Below are 18,694 nucleotides of genomic sequence, written 5' to 3' on the forward strand. Positions count from 1 at the left end.
CACACTTCAGGTTAGAATATCACACGTAGCTATTTTAATTACCTCTCAAACTACCGTAGCTAGTTATAGATATGTTTAGTTTTACTGTCGGGTCACTCATTACTGGATCCGCGAGCTGCATGATACTGGCATAATACATTGCCCGATCGGGCAACCAGCAGGTGAGGCTTCATTGCCCGAGCTAAATACCAGATGGCCCCGGGCCATCGGGCAGTCGTTAATGTCGAGCCTTGAAGTGGTTTAGAACAGGATGTCGTTTTATCACAGCAGAATATAACTTTATCTCTGGTAGAATTCTGATCAGGCATTAGCTCTGCATCCTCTTTTTTTTTTTTTCAAGCTAAGGACCCAATATCCGCGTTTCTCTAACAGGGCTGCAAAAGAGGGCTATGAGCAGTATGAGGCATGGCTACAATGGGTGAACTGTTTGGTATTTTAAGCAAAAAACTTCACAGACATGTTTTGTATGGCCCTATAATATTTTTTTTCAATATAGCATAATAGGTCCACTTTAAGTTACAATTTCTAAATGTTTTCACCCATGAAAAATTGTCCAAAAAGAATCTTGTAGCAGTGATTTGCAGACTGTGCATTCATATTTACATGTTGTGCAGTTATGTGTGTTTATCCGTTATTTTCATCAGATTTGAACTCATCTCAGCCAATCAGAGCGAGGAGCAGGCCTCTCTGCTTCCCTTACCGAGCTTACACACGGTGGCGTGCGTTGAAGCTTCAACGCTTCTGCCCATTCACTTTGAATGGGGTGACGTCACGCTTCGCCAAACTGCATTGTGGTAGCGCTTCAAAAGTAGAGCAATGTTCTACTTTTGAAGCTTTGACGGAAGCGTCAGCCAATCGAAACATATGCCAGTACAAGCTCTAGCCAATCAAACCGCGTGCTTGTGTGTCCGGGGCGAGAGATTCATGTCATTGTTTGTTGGTCGAGCGTCAGACACGCTCGCCGGCAAGCTTCAACGCACGCCGCCGTGTCTAAGCTCCGTTAGCCTAACATGTTTAGTTTACAACATTAGTACTCAGCACTTTATGACTGGGAGCAGAGAGATGTGCCTGAACTTGCCTCCATGTATCCTCTTACAGTACTTGCCAGTTTTCTAACTCAATTATGTATGAAAGGATACAACTTAAAAATGATTAAAGGGTTGGTTCAAGCAAATTAAAACAAGATTGAGTCTTTTTCTCACCAGCTTCTTTTGTTATTAAGACAATTTGGGTTTTATATGCAGTGAAAAATAACATAATTAAATCAAATGGCAACATCTGGCACAGTTAGGGCCCTAACCCGAGGCCTCTTCAGGAGCATTTCTGGTTGGAAAGTCAGTTCAGTCCAAAGAAAGGATGTCCTAATCATCAACTTTAGTACTTTAATAATACCTTCTTAATACAGCTGTACAAGACAGGCTTCAGTAGTCAGGTTAGTGAAGGTTATTCAGGTTTTGCCATGTTGTTCGGGCAAAGCAAAACACTGAAACTGGAACATTATTCTTTCCTGGAAGACAAGTTGCTGTTGAGGTTTTTAAAAGGTACATTTTCAGTATCACCTCAAACTGATTTACCTTCTCTTCCATTTTATTGTGTTGGAATGAGAAACAATCTGAATGGTTTAATAGCGCTTATGATGGGATGGAAAAGCCTTTTTATAATTGAGGTCAACTGGCCCTTTAATGCTGAAAGGGAGCCTGTACTTCAAGATTAACAACTCCGAACACACACACACACACACACACACACACACACACACACACACACACACACACACACACACACACACACACACACACACACACACTGGCCTTTGTCACTCAGTCCTTGACCACTCACTGAAGGGGGAGTGTGCCCAAAATATCAAAGTCCTAAGGTGTGTTGTTTACTATGTTAGTCATCAAAAAGCAGCTGTTCCCCTGGTTGATGAAAGCACATAAAGTAAAGATCACAATTTCATTTTAGATCCTTAAAGGCTTTTCATTCATATTGTCATTTCAGACAAGTGAGTACGCCTTCTTAAGCATACAAACTCTGACATTTTACGAGGCCCTAGTTAATCATTAGCCAAACCTGGACCTAGAGAAAGTTGCACACAATTACACTCTTTCACATACACACATACACACACAGACACCAGGCATTGTGGGTCATCTTACCTGCGTTTGCTGTCCTGACAGTGCTCCGCCTCACTGATTGCGATCCTCATCCAGGGGGCGGAACTGCGTGCAGGAAGCAGAGAGGCGGTGTTTCTTATCAGCGCGCTGGAGGCGGGGCAGGACACTCTGACGAAACAAATCCTTACTCGGCTTCACCTGCAGGACATGGTAGAGACCCAAATATACAGTGATTAAATTGACTTGTAAAAATGAGCTTAAGGTGGTACACGTGGTGTGTGATGTTTGTGATGCTATGTACTTTAGACCCAAATTCATGGCCTTACCAGATCCATAGACGACCCCAGCGAGTACTTCCGGCTCACCCTCCTCTCCACTTTCACACCTGAGTGGACAAAAAGACACTTTAGGAATAGGGTTGGAAAGTATTGATTTGCTATCTTGCTAAGCTAAATAAGAGAAGATCATATGACTATGTCAGTCTGTTGAATAGGAAACTGGAATAAACACAAGATGTTTCAGTCAGGCAGCTAATATTCATATTTAACCTAAATATATAACTATTCCTCTAATTGGTGTGCATGGATAGTAATATACCAAAGACATTGTGACATCATCTTTCAGACTGTCTATTTTCATGTTAACCTTCATTAAATTAAACTAAGCAAGAACCTGCCAGTCAAAACAAATAAACATATACAAGGTTTTGACCTTTTATATATGCAGTCTGGTTTTGACTTGATAAACCAGGGTGCACAAAGTTTCAACGCTAAGCATGAATACGTTTAACAGCTACTTTCGCTCAGCAAGTTAGAAAGGGTGATTAAAAGATAATGTTTTATTTTGTAGGCTTGTTTCATCACACAGAAACACAGGAACACATTTTCAATTTCCTTAAACTAAAGATAAGCTTTTAACAGATTATCTTGTAAAGTTATATATTAAATCTGTCAGTCTGCTTTTAATCAGCTAAATTGTATGAGGTGTGTAATTATGTGTCGCTGTATGCACTAGCACTGGAGGACATAGCCTAGATCAATATAGAACACACATAATAAAGCTGCACATTAGCAATATAGCTGTGTATTGAGCTTTATTACTCTTGAAGCTACTGATCTAAATATGTCCCTATTACATAAAGTATTTAAAAGTACGGACAGCTGGTGTCACATGTCTGGTAAGATGCATGCTTCTATTAATTCATTTTCTTCTTTTTAAAACCAAAATTGTTGTTCACCATCTTAGCTACAGCTGAGACTGATGGGAATGCCATTAGTTTTGTAGTTGTTTGTTCACCAAAAGCAGCACTTGTACATTTCAGAGAAAGGCATTAAAATAACTATTGATTTGGTATACGTACCAATATTCATGTACTGTACTGGCACTAATGTCAAATGACATCCAGGCAATATAATAACAATTATTAGTAACGTTTTTTTTTCTTTTTTTCTGTTGGTCTAGTTTAGCTGCAAAACAAACATGTTTCCACTGGATAAAGATTAAGATCTGACCATTTTGGTTATAATTTGAATATTTCTGTGTCTATGTGTGCTGTGTTTGCTGTGAGTGTCACCAGATTGTGGGTCAAGTGTCTGTTGGTGTATTGAAAGGTGGTTGAGGATGGTTTCTCTGTGTGCTGGCTCCTCTATCCCGGCATCCTTCAGCTCTACATCTGTCACACTCAGCAAACCCTGCAGAGAAGTGAGAAGTAAGAAATAATAAAGACAACAAACTAGGAGGTAAGCACAGCAAAAAATAGAGAAAAGATATGTTGCTTATATTCACATACCTCCAGACCATAATATTCCCTCTCAAGTGACTTGGTGTACTGTGGCAGGCCGATCTGTTTCAGCCACCAGGCGATGGAGCGATTATTCATGTCTGAACAACAGAAGCAAAGGAGATACTAAATACATACCAACACACAGGCACACACCCATCTTCTGCAGAAGTTCATAAGAAAAGTGCTAATGAAAGAGTGAAAGGACACTTACTTTAAGAAACCTCAAACTAAACACAAGCAGAGTTGTTTGCCTTGCAGCAGCTACAGTATGTCACACCTACCTGTTTGCAGGGTCCACCGAGGCACTCTGGGAAATTCACTCTTCCTCCTTGTAATATTTTTATCTCATAATGCTCCTACTTTTCCTCTGTTTTCCTTCCTTCTCTGCAGCGGCTTTCATCTGAGATGTAACCTCTGTCATTAAGCTTGTCTCTCACTTCTGTTTGTGGTATTATTGGAAGCCCGCTCCCCCTCAAACCTGCAGGGTCTCTCACAAAGCCAATCAGATCGCACTGTGGGCACACAGTACCCCACAGCCAACAGCAAATCACAGTGCAGGGATTAGCATAAACTTTCAAGAGGTGGAGAGAGCAGGTTCAGGCATGTCATGAGAGAGGGAAAGAGTTTAGAAAAACAAGAAGGGGAGATTAGAAAATGTGAGACTGATAGGCCGCTGTCAACATGTCAGGTCAGAGATAGGCATGCATCTGGTGTCTAGCAACCTGTCTGCCAGGTAGTTTGTCAGGAGATAAGGTATATGCAGGAAAAAAGGTGATGTGTGCAAGGCTGACACCTAGTGTTGAAGTAAAACATGACACAGGTCTTTTTCTAAAGGGGCACTCCAACAATTTCACACATGAAGGTATTTTATTCATAACAAGATAAGATACACCTTTTTTCATCCCTGTATGGAAATGCAGGTGTTTTAGCAGCAACAGTAACAAGCTAGAAATACAGGATAGTAAAGGTAAGAGTTCCCATATGGATTAGTAAGAATACAAAATGAAGTGGCAGTAAAGAATACAATAAAAAATGTTTTCATATATACAATTTGGCTGAATATGAATATGTTAAAATATATATGTAAGTGTAAAAGCGCAGGTCCAATATGTACATATAAAGCAGGTTTTTATGAGGTTACTGCTCCGTTGCTTTATGTATTTTGTGACTGGTGATGACAAACTGGGGTCAATGAATTGAACAATTTGGGTTGTCACAGGGCCGGGAGTGTTTCACAAAAGAAAATATCGAGCATCATGGGTAATGAAGGATCAAGCATGTTTGGAGCTTGATGTGTTTCTTTGGACTTAAAGTGATACTTGCAGTATGAGTAAAAGTACTTATACTAAAGCTAGATCATTTAAAGTTACTTATTGTTGAACTACTGCATAATATTTTTATAATCGATCATATGGAAAAAAGTAACTTGTTTTAACAGCATTCAAATTAATGTAGGACTAAAAAGTACAATATTTGAAGTAAACTAGAAGTAGCATGTAATGCAAGCCCTTCAGAATAAAAACTTGAAATTACCACACATTTGTATTTAATTGTATTTCGTTACTGTCTCCTTGAGTTAGAGTCGAGTACATCATAACTCTATAGCTGGAACTACTGGTATCACTAGTAGGTTAACACTTTGTTGATCTGGTCATTAAGATTTGCATGGATGTTTTATTGTAGCTGTAATGATGTGCCCATATTCCAGTAAACTCTCCGCTGGGTACTGTCTGTCCTAGATGCTCAGTTATTCATCCAGCTCCAGATGTTGTACTTGAAATGATACAGTGACAACCTCCTCTCTCTTTAACTTAAAAACTATTTTTACAGATTAATTATCAGCTGTTCAATCATGAATAAGGACTAACGTATATTTTCCTCTTAAGATAACAGATTATATCTTGTAACTAGAGAATGCAATTCCTGAAGAAATTGCTAGTGGGAATGCTTTATGCTGAAAAGCTGACACTAAACTGCTATGCTGAAATGTAATGTGTAAGAAGAAAGTGAATCATTTAGATTAAAATGAAATGGGTAAGAAGAAAGTGAAGAATTTAGATTGAAATTAAATGTGTAAGAAGAAAGTGAAGAATTTAGATTGAAATGATACATGAACACAGGGGGCTTGAATGTGTGATGAGAGAAGAAAATAAAGTAAAAAGGCTTGGAAAAGCAGCAGAATATTTGAACTGCAAACTTGTGAACTAACTTGATGGCGAATGATCTGTCGCCATGGCAACGGCATTTGACCACACCCCAAAATACGCTTAGATGCGTTGATGGCTGCATCGTTACCAAACCTGTGAAGTTTTGGGCTGTTTGTAGTATTTTCACTGAAGTTTTTTGAAAACCGTGTTTCAAGGCAAGCATTGTGTTGCCATGGCAACGGCATTTGAAGAAATCACAAAACTGTCCCGTAGATGTCTTCATGGCTGGACTGTTAGTACACATGTGAAGTTTGAGCACTTTTTGAACATTTTCATAGGAGTTATAGCGACATCATGTTTTATGGCGAGGGATGCGCATATGGTGAGATCTCAGATTTTGCGTAGAGCTGTTGAGGCATGGACCGGTGATATACAAGTGAAGATTGGGGGACGATTGGACCATGTCCATTGGACTTATAGCGACATCATGTTTTATGGCGAGGGATGCGTTTCCATGGAAACGGCATATGGTGAGATCTCAGATTTGGCGAAGAGCTGTTGAGGCATGGACCAGTGATATACAAGTGAAGATTGGGGGACGATTGGACCGTGTCCATTGGACTTATAGCGACATCATGTTTTATGGCGAGGGATGCGTTTCCATGGAAACGGCATATGGGGAGATCTCAGATTTGGCGTAGAGCTGTTGAGGCATGGACCGGTGATATACAAGTGAAAATTGGGGGACGATTGGACCGTGTCGATGGGACTTCAGGGTGTCAGCGGGGTCTTAAAAAGTATTAAAAGTTGATAAATCAATTTAGCGAAAATTAAGGCTATTACAAAGTATTAAACGGCATTTTCCAAGGTATTAAGAAGGTCCACAGCAACGAGAACATGAAACACCCTTTAATTTACTGAAACGACATGTCGGGAAACCCCCCAAGGCGGCCCCATGCATTGCGCGGCGTAAAATGCTGCTTATTATTTTAAGTTTCGTTGCCTTGCTCCGCTCTGTGGGGGGGGGGGGGGGGGGGGGGAACTAAACGACTACGGTAACGGGTCCCAAGGTGGGTAGACCGGCATACACAACGCTCTGGGGGTCCAACGGCTCCGTGTGTACGCCCTAGCATATGATCATTTTCTGATAACGATGAAATAGCCCGCCTCCCTCTCCCCGCGTCTCCTGCTGCTGCTGGGCTGTCAGAAGAGGGGGAGGAAAAGAGAGGCAGGCACCGTTTATTAAATATTATTATTATACAGAGAACAGAGTCATTATCAATTTGTTTTAAAGCTCAATAAATAACAAAGAAGACCTCTGACCGGCACTTTTCTAATTTTTTACGGAAGATTTAAACTTCAAAGGACATGTTGACCGGCGGAACATTTTTTTTACGGAAACTCGGCCGCACGGTCCCCTCGTTCCTTGGAAGAGGCGGTGAGGTGGGTGTTTTTGATCTGCTGTGGACTACCGGAGAGATATACAGCAGGAGAACACGCCGTCCACCGCGGAGAATAAACAGAAGGGCAACCATGGCAACCATGCTCCGGGGTCTTCTTCGCTGCTTTTGGTGTATTTCGGGCGGCAGCAGCGCCACTTACAGGCCTGGCATATGTACTACATCGTTTCCAGCATTTCCAGCGGTCTAGTGTGAACGGACACGTTAATGAATCGAATGCGTGTGAACGGAAGCCTTTTTTGCGCTTGCGTATGCATTTTACCGTATGCGTCCTCGTGGGGCCGGGGTCTAAGCCAAACTATATCCGGTCACAGAGATCTGCTATTTTAAAGTAAAGTCAACACATATCGACCCTAAATATAGTCTATATTAAGAACGAGAAAAGTCATAACATATATATCCTTTTTTGTAAACATATGACAAATGTGTGAGGGTGATGACGTCAGAGCATCGTCCTATGTGCCAGGGCTTAGCCCCGGACAGCCCCAGCCCAATTTAACCCCTGGGTATTTGAGAGGGAGCTCCTATATGGCATTACCCCGCTGAAGCTCACCAAAGTTGAACATATTTCATAGTTCAAAGTTTTGTCAATTGTTTTGTTTATTGGTCAAATATTGGTTTCTAATGGTTCCTGAGGAGTTTTACTCGAATGAAAGAGCACAGAGTCTACAGAAGCAAAAAAGCAGCATACTGCATTAAACCTGACCTTCACAGAGAGGTTGAAGTTCATGTGGAAAGGAGGCTTCAGTAGTCTGTCTGCACTCTGTTTAGTTTTGCTATCTTACAATCAATATAGTAAATGTGAGGTACAGTGTGTCGCCAATGTAACCGGTTGGAACTCAAAGTTGCGATGAGGTCTTAAAATGTATGCAGCGATGCAAATTAGTCGCTTTTCGGCGCCTCCCGCTTTTTTAACGCTGATTCGGGTGACTTGTGTAATTCGTGGAGAACCGAAGAGTTTTTGTTTTGGGGGGGGTCCGTCAGTCCGACTGACGGACGGACAACTTCTCACTTCAAAAAAGAAGAAGAAATCTAGATCGCCAAGGACAGGTTCATTGAACACAACACAAGCGTAACTTGTCTTCACCATACTGTAGGTCTTCACGTGGTTATGTCTCGTCTGAAAGGAGTAATGGAGAGCACCGGAACGCCGCTCCAACTCTTCAAATATTGCAGTACCCATAAGGAGCCGTACACATGGCGCAGTGTTTGCGAGGCTGTGTCTTTAGTTGTAAGCACAGTGGCGATCTGTTGTTATTAGCATCTGGTTAGCTAGCTATGCTACCGAATTTAAAGAGCTTTTCTACAACCAGGTGGAAGAGAGCTCTCTCCTGAGAGGCTCAAATAACCTCAGCTCAGTGAGGTTAAGGCACACCTTGATATGATCATTATAGTTTTTAATGAGACATTAGAGACTCAATTATTAACAGGTATAAAATACTATATGACAGTAACAAAAAAAAGTTGTTAAAAATAACAAGAATAGAGTTTGAAAGGGGAGTGATTTGTAAAATATCCCAAAAGAAAAATCTGTCATTGTCAGATGGTATATTACGCTGTTTTTTTTCTGCTTCGAATAGTTCTCTCTTTTTTCACCATACCTGTGTTTGCATCACTGTGTATGGAAAGGGTCTTAAAAAAGGTCTTAAAAGGTATTACATTTGACTTCAGGATTCCTGCATATACCCTGGACTTACAGCCACATCGTGTTTCATGGCGAGTGGTCCGTCGCAACAGATATTTGATGACACCCCATACTACGCTTAGATGTGTTGATGGCTGCATCGTTACCAAACCTGTGAAGTTCTGGGCTTTTTGGAGTATTTTCACTGAAGTTATGAGAAAACCGTGTTTCAAGGCGAGCATTGTGTTGCCATGGCAACGGCATTTGAAGAAATCTCAAAACTGTCCAGTAGATGTCTTCACGGCTGGACTGTTTGCACACTGCTATCTGAAGTATGCTGCTCTGAGCATGTCAGTTGGAGTGATGACATCATCGTGTTCCATTGTACAGGTGTTTATAGTTGAGCTAACAAGAGGCGCATTCACACCGCAGTACTTTTCCCACAAAGGTTCATGAGAACTCTTTAGTTCTGATGAACTAAGTACAGATCGCGTTCACACCAGAATAAGTCCCTGGGGGTGGTTTAGGCAAATGAAGCCGCTGACGTCACTTCTTCTTCTTCTGCTTTGGGTTTACTGGCAGGCCGCAAACAACTTCACGGCGTATACTGCCGCCCAAATCCCCGGCCAGAAGTCCCCGGTTGTTGGGGACTGGCTTCAGTAAAAGCTGCTGGGACTCCCAGCAGCTTCTACTGAAGCCTTCCCAGTAAATCGCCAGAACGCCGACACCTCCTCATCTCCACCGCTCCCATGTTTTATTTTGTGTTGCGATAAGTTATTCTCTCTGCGTTTCTGCGCTGGGCTAATGCTAATGCTAATAAAATGGTGGCTTCACAACACTTTTTTTGAGTTTTACGGGGCGTGGTTTGCAATCCGCCCAGCCAATCAGAAATATAGCTCTTTTCTCACAAGAGAGCCGCATGAGAGTCCCTGCTCTCTAGCAGGGACGGAAAAGGGGGTAAAAAGGTTCTCATTAACTAATTTTAGTTCCGGCTCTTTTTGGTGTGAACGCGACATTTCGGAACTATATCGGAACTAAAGTGGGAAAAGTACTCCGGTGTGAACGCGGCTAATGTGCCTAGACTTCAAAGGCTTCACTGTTCTGAATGAGAGATGAACCTCTTACATGTGAACGTTTTGTGGAAGAACCGCAACAGATATCTGTGAAATTTCAAAACATGAAGCATGTCAAGGAAGTTGAGTATATGAAGTGTAATTTTTGTGTACTTTCGGGTTAATAATGTGTCCTTTTTGGCAGTTTAACTAAAGGTGTGCGGCTGCTGCTGTGAGGAAATATCTGCCTGAAATTACAATGGGCTTTAATGGAGACATGTTGAACGTTTTTGTCACTTCATGCCCTCAAGAGGCACTTTGTTTAATTATTTTTTGCTGAATTATTTGTCATTTTTCAAGCGACGAGATGTTTTCCTACGTTTATCATGAAAAATTATGTGTCAAGAATGTAGGGTTTGGGAATTATGGCAGTTTTAAAAAGAAATATGAATGCGAATTTCAAGCTGTCATCCACTCTAGCTGTGACATCACACACTCTAGTTAATGTTAAAATGTGAAGAAAACCTCTAAAACAAGGTCTGAACAATGTTTAATATCTCTAAAAGTAAGAATCAGATTTAAAAGTGGTTTTACAGGAATAATGTCAGAAAGATGTGTAACATTTTAAAGTTGGAATGAGGTGTCTGAGTGAAAGTATGAATGAACAGTTAGCAGTTGAATTGCATGAAGATTGGTTGAAGTCTGAAGATTTTCTCCATCGACTTCAATGTTAAAAGTTTGATGTATTATGGGATGTATCTCTGGAATTATGAAAGTTATGAATGAGAAAAGTAATAACCATCGATTCCTGACCGAGCTGAACGTTTTGATGTTAGAACGGAGTTTCTGCGATGTTCAATGTGGGAGGAGAAGCGCGGCAAAATACCGGCGGAATAATAATAAACTTTTCGTCCGTAGAAGAACAGTTAGTGCAGCATTCCCACTAAATGATTGCAGCATTTTTGAGACAAGGGTATCTTTTTAAAGAAACATTCAACTTGATGTCTTTTAATTGTGCATTACACTGCCACTTAAATAACACTTGCACAAGCATCTTGTAGTTTCCTTAAATAAAGTAATTTCACCACATTAGAAGTCTGTTAGGCAGTTGTCTAAATAATGTGGTTGCGACACATCTATCTTCCGATATACTCATGTTCTGTAGTGCACACACAAATACACACTTGCACACACAGTTATTCTATCTGGTCGCGTTAACACGTATAATACACACCATTTCAGGCATAGATCACACTCTTTTATTAACTTGCACCACTTGTAGCAGCAGCTCTTTGTGTATGCATGTGTGTGTGTGTGTGCATCTGTGAGTGCATGCAACTACCAGGGTGCGTCAGAGGAAAAAGGAAGTTGTGGCATATAGTTAAAAGTCTTCGACACAGTGCAGCTCTGCAGAACACCCACCACGGAAGAAAGGCAGAACAAGAGCACTAAAGTGTTACAATGAAATAATGAAAGGAGGAGAACACAGAGGAAATAAACATACAACTGCCAGGAGAAACTAAGAGGTGAGAGCAGATTATAATACTCATCACACACTGATATGCAGTTAGAACATTTTTAGAAAGGCTTTCTAATTGAGTAGTGACTATTTTAGCTTGTAGCTAGATTTCAAGAATTGATGTTTCACTGTAGAGGACGGTGTGAGAGTTTTTGCTGTACTCCAGGTCAGACTGTTGGTGCATCTTCAATAATTTGCATATCAAGGTTGTAGTTTACAAAGAAAAACTGTGACAAAGTGAGATACGGAGCTACTTGTGTGAAATGGTCACAAAATGGTCACGCTTCAAAAGGTTTTTGAATGCGTGAATTCAGACAATGAATACGTTTCAATTCAGCATGAACAAACTGTGTGCCTCTTATCAAACTAACTATTCTCTCATTGCCAATAGAGCGTTAACTTGTTCTGACTTATTTGCTGCTACTGGGTGCTGTACGGACCAATAGTGATCACTGGTTTCTGAATATTGTGCCTGTAAGAATCCATAAGGTGTAACATTGTTTTGGCCTCATATCCAATCTATTGATCCATCTGTTCATCAGAAAACAAAGATGGAGTTGTGGCGGCAGTGTGCGATGTGGCTGATCGAATGTCGAGTCCTTCCAGAGAACCACCGGGTCACATGGGAGGGCGCACAGGTAAATCAGCTGTGTCACATACTGTACTGTACACACCTGTAATTGAACACATATCCTGTCTGGGTGCCTCAGTCTGATTTTGTGTGTGTGTGTGTGTGTGTGTGTGTGTGTGTGTGTGTGTGTGTGTGTGTGTGTGTGTGTGTGTGTGTGTGTGTGTGTGTGTGTGTGTGTGTGTGTGTGTGTGTGTGTGTGTGTGTGTGTGTGTGTGTGTGTGTGTGTGTGTGTGTGTGTGTGTGTGTGTGTGTGTGTGTGTGTGTGTGTGTGTGTGTGTGTGTGTGTGTGTGTGTGTGTGTGTGTGTGTGTGTGTGTGTGTGTGTGTGTGTGTGTGTGTGTGTGTGTGTGTGTGTGTGTGTGTGTGTGTGTTGGGCCAGGTGTGTGACCTGGCTCAGGCTCTGAGAGATGGCGTGCTGCTCTGCCAGTTGCTCAACAACCTGATGCCTCAAGCTGTCAACCTGAGAGAGATCAACCTGCGCCCACAGATGTCCCAGGTAACACACACACTGATTCATTTCCATATGCCATTTCCCTAAAGACCAGGTGGATGCACCGACGCCCAAAGGCTCTCGGATAGGAAAATACTTTGATCTATATCTGATCATATCAGGGGACAGAACAGGGAGGTCAAGAGTGAGGAGGGGATGAAGAAGAAAAATACTAAGTACTCAAAGAAGGCATACATGAGTTTTAAGGTTGCAACCTTGACCTTCAACTAAATTGAACTGAGCTTCTTGAGAAAAGATCAACCTGATTTCTTGTTAATGGCGTTATAGAAACATGTGAATGTTTTAAATACCTAAGTTACGCTATCAGACTCGGACTGGCTTTGTTTTCGTACAGATTTGACATAATGTGTAATTATTTTGAGCTTTAAAGATGCTTTTGTTACATTTGGACAGAATAAGCTAGCGGTTTCCCCCATTCCAAAAACATTTTACAGTATTAAAAAAAACAATGTAGAGAAAGTGGCATTGATCTTCTCTTATGTGACTTTCTTTCTGATCATTCCTGGTTTCACCTCACCAAATCCACCCCATAAACATGGACTGTCATTCATCAAAACTTCTTGTCAAACTTTTAGAGATATAATACTAACTAACAGTCATGCAGCTAAGCAAACTGGATTGAAAACATATCCTAGCAGAAGTAAGAAAGATAACTTGTGTCTGAGTGGACAGAGAGAAATATAAATCGGTGCGTGACTGAGCATATTAACAAATGAATAGTGTCTGAACAGAGTCTGACAATGTGTGTGTGTGTGTGTGTGTGTGTGTGTGTGTGTGTGTGTGTGTGTGTGTGTGTGTGTGTGTGTGTGTGTGTGTGTGTGTGTGTGTGTGTGTGTGTGTGTGTGTGTGTGTGTGTGTGTGTGTGTGTGTGTGTGTGTGTGTGTGTGTGTGTGTGTGTGTGTGTGGCCTAGCATTACTATACTTACTATACTTGTGGGGACCTAAATCTGTTTACATAGTCACGCGTGGGGACTTGCTTCCCTTATGGGGACAAATTGGAGGTCCCCATGAGGGGAATCATTAATTTTAGGGTGAAGACTTGGTTAGGGTTAGGGTAAGGGTAAGGGTTGGGTTAGGCATGTGTTGGTTAAGGTTAGGGTAAGTCTCCAGGAAATGCATGTCCCCTGAAGTGAAGTGATGTGTGTGTGTGTGACAGTGACATGCTAATGTGCGACATGTTAATGTACTCCTACACGTGTAAGCGAAACTCTGGTAAATCCTATGAGGTCAAGAGTGGTTAAGAAACATCCGGTGTTGTAACAGAAAACGGGATTCCACTCTGACGTTTAACCCCAACACACAACGCTGATGATATTACACATATAGAGGATCTTCCCTGTTCTTTTGCAACACCGCGCCACCTTGCAGGGATATATGTAGTTGTGCCTGTGTGCACTTCTAACAGAGTTACATGATGTGTGCAGCAGTATCAGTAAGAAGTCAACATTTCCCCTTTACTCAAATTAGAGTTCCGCATTTCCCACAGCTGAACAGACACTCACAGAAGACTGAGAGAGAGGGAGAGAGCTGGTTCAGGAAGTTATGTAAAGCGACACATGTCTGACCACCAAGTCAGTCTGACTGTGCGCTGCCTCTCTGTGGTTTCATTTATATTTTTGTTATGAAAGTAGGGCCTTCGTGCTGCCCTTATTGGTTGCTCTTCGTGTTGCTGTGGCCTGTGTGGCTGAAAAGCATTTATATGCATATTGATATAAAGTGCACCTGTTCACTTGCTATGTATGTCACCTAATGTGGCTATGTATGTCACCTAATGTGGCTATGTATGTCACCTAATGTGGGAAAGTTAATCAACAGTGTCAGTATGATATTTAACAAAAACTTAAATATTTCAATGATAAACAACATTGTTTAAGTTCCCTAGAAATGTTATCTAATGAATAACACTGTATTATTTATATGTGCCTGCTTTACCTTCTACCTGTGTTTGTAATACCACACATGTTTCGTCTTTCAAATGCTTAGTCTGAATTGTGGTTTCTCGTCTCATTGCCACAAAAATAACATGGATGGTTTCATACTATATTCTTCACAAGAACAAATAATGACTACTTTTCATTCGAATTTGATTGATCAAAAATATTAGATTTATTTGACCATAAATGCCAGAAAGATAGTTACAACTTGTAGTAATGAGTTGGAAGGAAGTTGGCTTTAAATGTGTTAAGATTTGGGTGATTATTTATATCATATGCTGTATAAACCATCAAACAAGGACAACATTTGCACAGAATTGGGGAAGAAAAACGCCGACCAAAAGTCTTTTTTTTAGCAGCAAGTTATTTGTTCAGTTAGTTGGTTTATTAGCCAGAATTTTGGTCTAGACTGAAATATCTTGTCAACTCTTTAATGCAGACATTAGTGTTTCACTCACTTTGGTGATCACCTCACCGGCTGCTTCCTCTATATCGCCACAAGAGGATCCATTTTCATCAAATTAACACATTAACGGTTTTCAGTTGTTGAATCCTAATGACAAAAGGTCAAAAATGTAATTTATCAAAGTCTTAGGTTCATGACAAAACTTGCAGAATCAGAATACCTTTATTAGAGAGGGGGAATTTGCATTGTTACAGCAGGAAAGAGCCACAGACAGCTTAATGTTACATATGTTAAAAAAAGTACTAAATTATGATATCATTTACACATAAATAAATTAGGTAATTTCCATGCTAATGATAAGAAGGCTTATATGCTACACTATCAACGTGAAGTCTACTAGTTTAGCTCAACAGATTTGACATTTTGCTCATGTTAGCATGTTAGCATTTAGCTAGTACGACCCCACATAACCTCTAGTGTTCCTGTTGACACGTGTCGTTTGATAAATGACTTGAACTCTTAATAGAAACTACATTTTGGTTGATAACATTTTTTGTTGCTCAATAAATAATTTCATTAAAAGTAAAGTAACGTTCTTGTTTGTTTTTTAGTTCCTGTGCCTGAAGAATATCCGGATGTTCCTGGGAGTTTGCCAGGAGAAGTTTGATCTCAAAAAGAGTGAACTGTTTGAGGCCTTTGACCTGTTTGATGTTCGGGACTTTGCAAAGGTATCTGCCAATTTATTACAGTACAGTTATTACGATTGCTTCACAAGTGAACTCGTACTCCAGTCATGATAGAAGTGTGAACGGATTCCTGACTTCTCACTGCAGCTTGCAGACACCCACACAGCCCTGACAGGAAGTAGTTTGGTGATTTTATAATTGAAGCGGCTGAGAGAACAAATGATTTCAGTTTTTCACTCTTTCATTCTCGCTGCAGTGCAACCACAGCACCTTGGTGTAAACCAAGACATTTGAAATGTGCTATTTGATTTGAACCTACAAAGTAAGAGGGAGAAACGAAATGAGTCAACAATAGGTGGACTTCAAGTTAACTGTGGGGTGTTCTTTAAAGTACACATTCGTTTTTTTTTGTCGTTTACAGAAAAATGCTTCTGGTTTCACTTTACAGCGACCAGTCAGTCACTCAGTAGCCTACAATAAATAACATTAATCACACAAGTGTAAAACAGCATCATTTACAGGGGTACAAGAAGTATGCAGATTTTTTATTGAAGTACAAGTAGTAGTAACACACTGAGAATACTCCTACAAATACACACAATGTAATATGTTATTAGTGAAGTTTAAAGTTAGAAAGGTGGATTTTGTTCATGTTAAAGTACTTGAATCGAAGACTTTGTTGTTAACCTATTATATTCAAAATGTAGTTTTTTCTGAACTTTTTCCTGCTTTATATTCAAAACAATATAAAGAAAGTAGAGAAGAGTACGTGGGACGCACTTTTTAATAAACAGATATATGTATTAAATATGTTTTCATGTAATGTGGCCTTATGGTTAACTAATATAACATTCAAATCTCAAGATTAATATCACAATACTAATAAAATAGAACAAATCCAGAAAGTTAAAATTGGAATCTAAAACAAAGCACATCAAATGGTGTAACTTTGTTCACGCAGACAGACATGAGAGTGGTTGCATTTTGCTCATCTTCATCTGTACCACGAAGCTGATAAGCACGTTTCTACAAATTGGAATCTCTTTCAAGTCTTGTTATTTTTATGGCAAGATTACTGTAAATTAGTCCAGTCAAATGTCTCTTTTTCTTAACTTCTTCTTAAGACTTTCACTTCTTCTTAAGACTTCCCTTCCTTCTCTGTCTTGAATACAATTAGAACAAGTTCAGCCGTACTAAGAAGAATGTACTTTATTTGGACATAATGTTTATTTTATATCACCAGAATAGTCAAGACAGGCCCTCCTTTTTATTTTAGCCTCTGAAAGAATAGAAACTTAGTTCAAGGGGCAGATTAGAATTTGTAAGTATTTCTCGGTGCAACTCTGGATATAAAGAGTCAAAGGTTATTGTGTAGGAAACACACAACACCAGGTCCAGATAGGCAGGGAAAGTAGACCCATGTTGTTGCTTAATCAGAACAAATAATCAAGTTAATTTGGTCAGCCATGTGGCATCTTTAAGTTTCTCGCTGATCACATCTCTCATGAAACTCATTTTTTAGATGAGTCATCATGATACTGCAGTTCTCACTTAAACAATCAGAATGTTTTAGAATAAGAATAAAACCTGATGAAATAATTGTGTGTGTGTGTGTGTGTGTGTGTGTTGTAGGTTATAGACACTCTGTCTATCCTCTCCCATTCGCCCATTGCTACACAAAAGAGACTTCAGTAAGTAACATCCTTCCTCTGTTACGTAATTGAAATGTTAATTCAGCTTTTTTAGTAACATCTACTTTAATCACCCCTCCCCCACTTGTTTTTAGCATTATAAGCAATACAGGTTCCATACACTGTATTGTAAGTTTGTGTATACTGTACGCAGTATAAGGACAGTTTAAGTTTTAATGAATGTATTTTTCAACTTCTTCTATCAAAACAAGACGTTTTTATTAATTACAACTCTACTCTAAAAGTATTAACTCTAAATTAACAAAATTAAATGTGCACATTAGGCCAAAAGGCTAATTTCAGAATAAATGTTTAATTATGTGTATTGATGCATTCATCTGTACTCACCTCTTTAGTGATGCTACTTGATTTACTTTATGGTCGATTAAGTTGTAAGAGTATGTCATGATTTATAAGTGGATTCATATTTTATAATAATAATCTTACTCTGCTAAACCATGGGCCAAGAAGTTTATAAGTAACGTAAAATGAAAAAGCCAAATACCTTAAAGAAATAGAGTTCGTTCATTCTATCACTTCATTTTTTTGTGTTTCATTATCTCTTACACAAGCCTCCACCTCATGTTCGTGCAGGAGGAGTTAGATTGTTCCTTTGTTTGAAAACATTTAATTAAAATGCAAAATAGATCTGGAGTGTCTGATAACAGCAGAACAGACTCTTCTCTGTCAGTCAAAACTGGATTTTGTAGAAACCTTTTTTACATTTTTACCTTAACGTTAGTTACTTGACTATATTTTTTAATATATCACAGTTTACTTGGCATAGGCGCTTAAAGAAAATGGCCTCCTTTACATACATTACAGTCTGTTTTATTGCCTACAATGTGAATTTAATAGAAACATTATTCACTTGATAAATATATCCATGTTATTTTCATTCTCAATCCACTTTCTTTCCTTTGCACCATCACCTACTCACACCATTTCCTCCAGGCCTTTCCCTCTGGGAGGATGCTCTCCTGACGATGAGATCTACAGCGGCCTGTCCGACCAGATAGAGTGAGTCTTTTACCACAATAAGGTTAAAATAATAATGTATATGATGAAGAGGTAATTATACAAGCTCCTATAATATACCGTAGCGCTGATCCATAGCATTATCTCCCTTTGTTC

The 18,694-nt window shown here is 39.9% G+C and overlaps 2 protein-coding genes across 2 annotated transcripts; one reads left to right on the forward strand and one right to left on the reverse strand.

Annotated features, from left to right (window-relative positions):
• Positions 1 to 2,181: 2,181 nt before the first annotated feature.
• LOC307027457 (uncharacterized protein) lies at positions 2,182 to 4,570 on the reverse strand. Its single transcript, XM_079695707.1, has 5 exons — positions 4,182 to 4,570; positions 3,907 to 3,998; positions 3,691 to 3,808; positions 2,444 to 2,502; positions 2,182 to 2,315 (listed from the first exon to the last, which is right to left on the reverse strand). Exons 2-5 carry the CDS (start codon positions 3,994 to 3,996, stop codon positions 2,190 to 2,192), a joined length of 393 nt encoding a protein of 130 aa, XP_079551833.1. The 5' UTR covers positions 3,997 to 3,998; positions 4,182 to 4,570; the 3' UTR covers positions 2,182 to 2,189.
• Positions 2,205 to 18,580, forward strand: LOC307027455 (proto-oncogene vav-like; the record flags this gene model as incomplete). Its single annotated transcript, XM_079695706.1, has 7 exons — positions 2,205 to 2,327; positions 3,782 to 3,856; positions 12,245 to 12,340; positions 12,712 to 12,828; positions 15,795 to 15,911; positions 17,502 to 17,560; positions 18,515 to 18,580. Coding segments are annotated over exons 3-7 (446 nt in total), but the record flags the coding sequence as incomplete, so codon positions are not given.
• Between the last annotated feature and the right edge of the window lie 114 nt (positions 18,581 to 18,694).

This window comes from Notothenia rossii (genome assembly GCF_949606895.1).
Source record: "Notothenia rossii genome assembly, contig: scaffold_561, whole genome shotgun sequence".
Taxonomy (NCBI): domain Eukaryota; kingdom Metazoa; phylum Chordata; class Actinopteri; order Perciformes; family Nototheniidae; genus Notothenia; species Notothenia rossii.

Bases quoted from the DNA above. Each gene is read 5' to 3' on its own strand.
- LOC307027457 (XM_079695707.1), bottom strand. From the start codon at position 3,996: ATGAATAATCGCTCCATCGCCTGGTGGCTGAAACAGATCGGCCTGCCA. The intron at 3,809-3,906 runs GTATGTGAATAT...ACTTCTCTGCAG, and splicing joins GGGAATATTATGGTCTGGAG to GGTTTGCTGAGTGTGACAGA. The intron at 2,503-3,690 runs GTGACACTCACA...TTGTCCACTCAG, and splicing joins GACACTTGACCCACAATCTG to GTGTGAAAGTGGAGAGGAGG.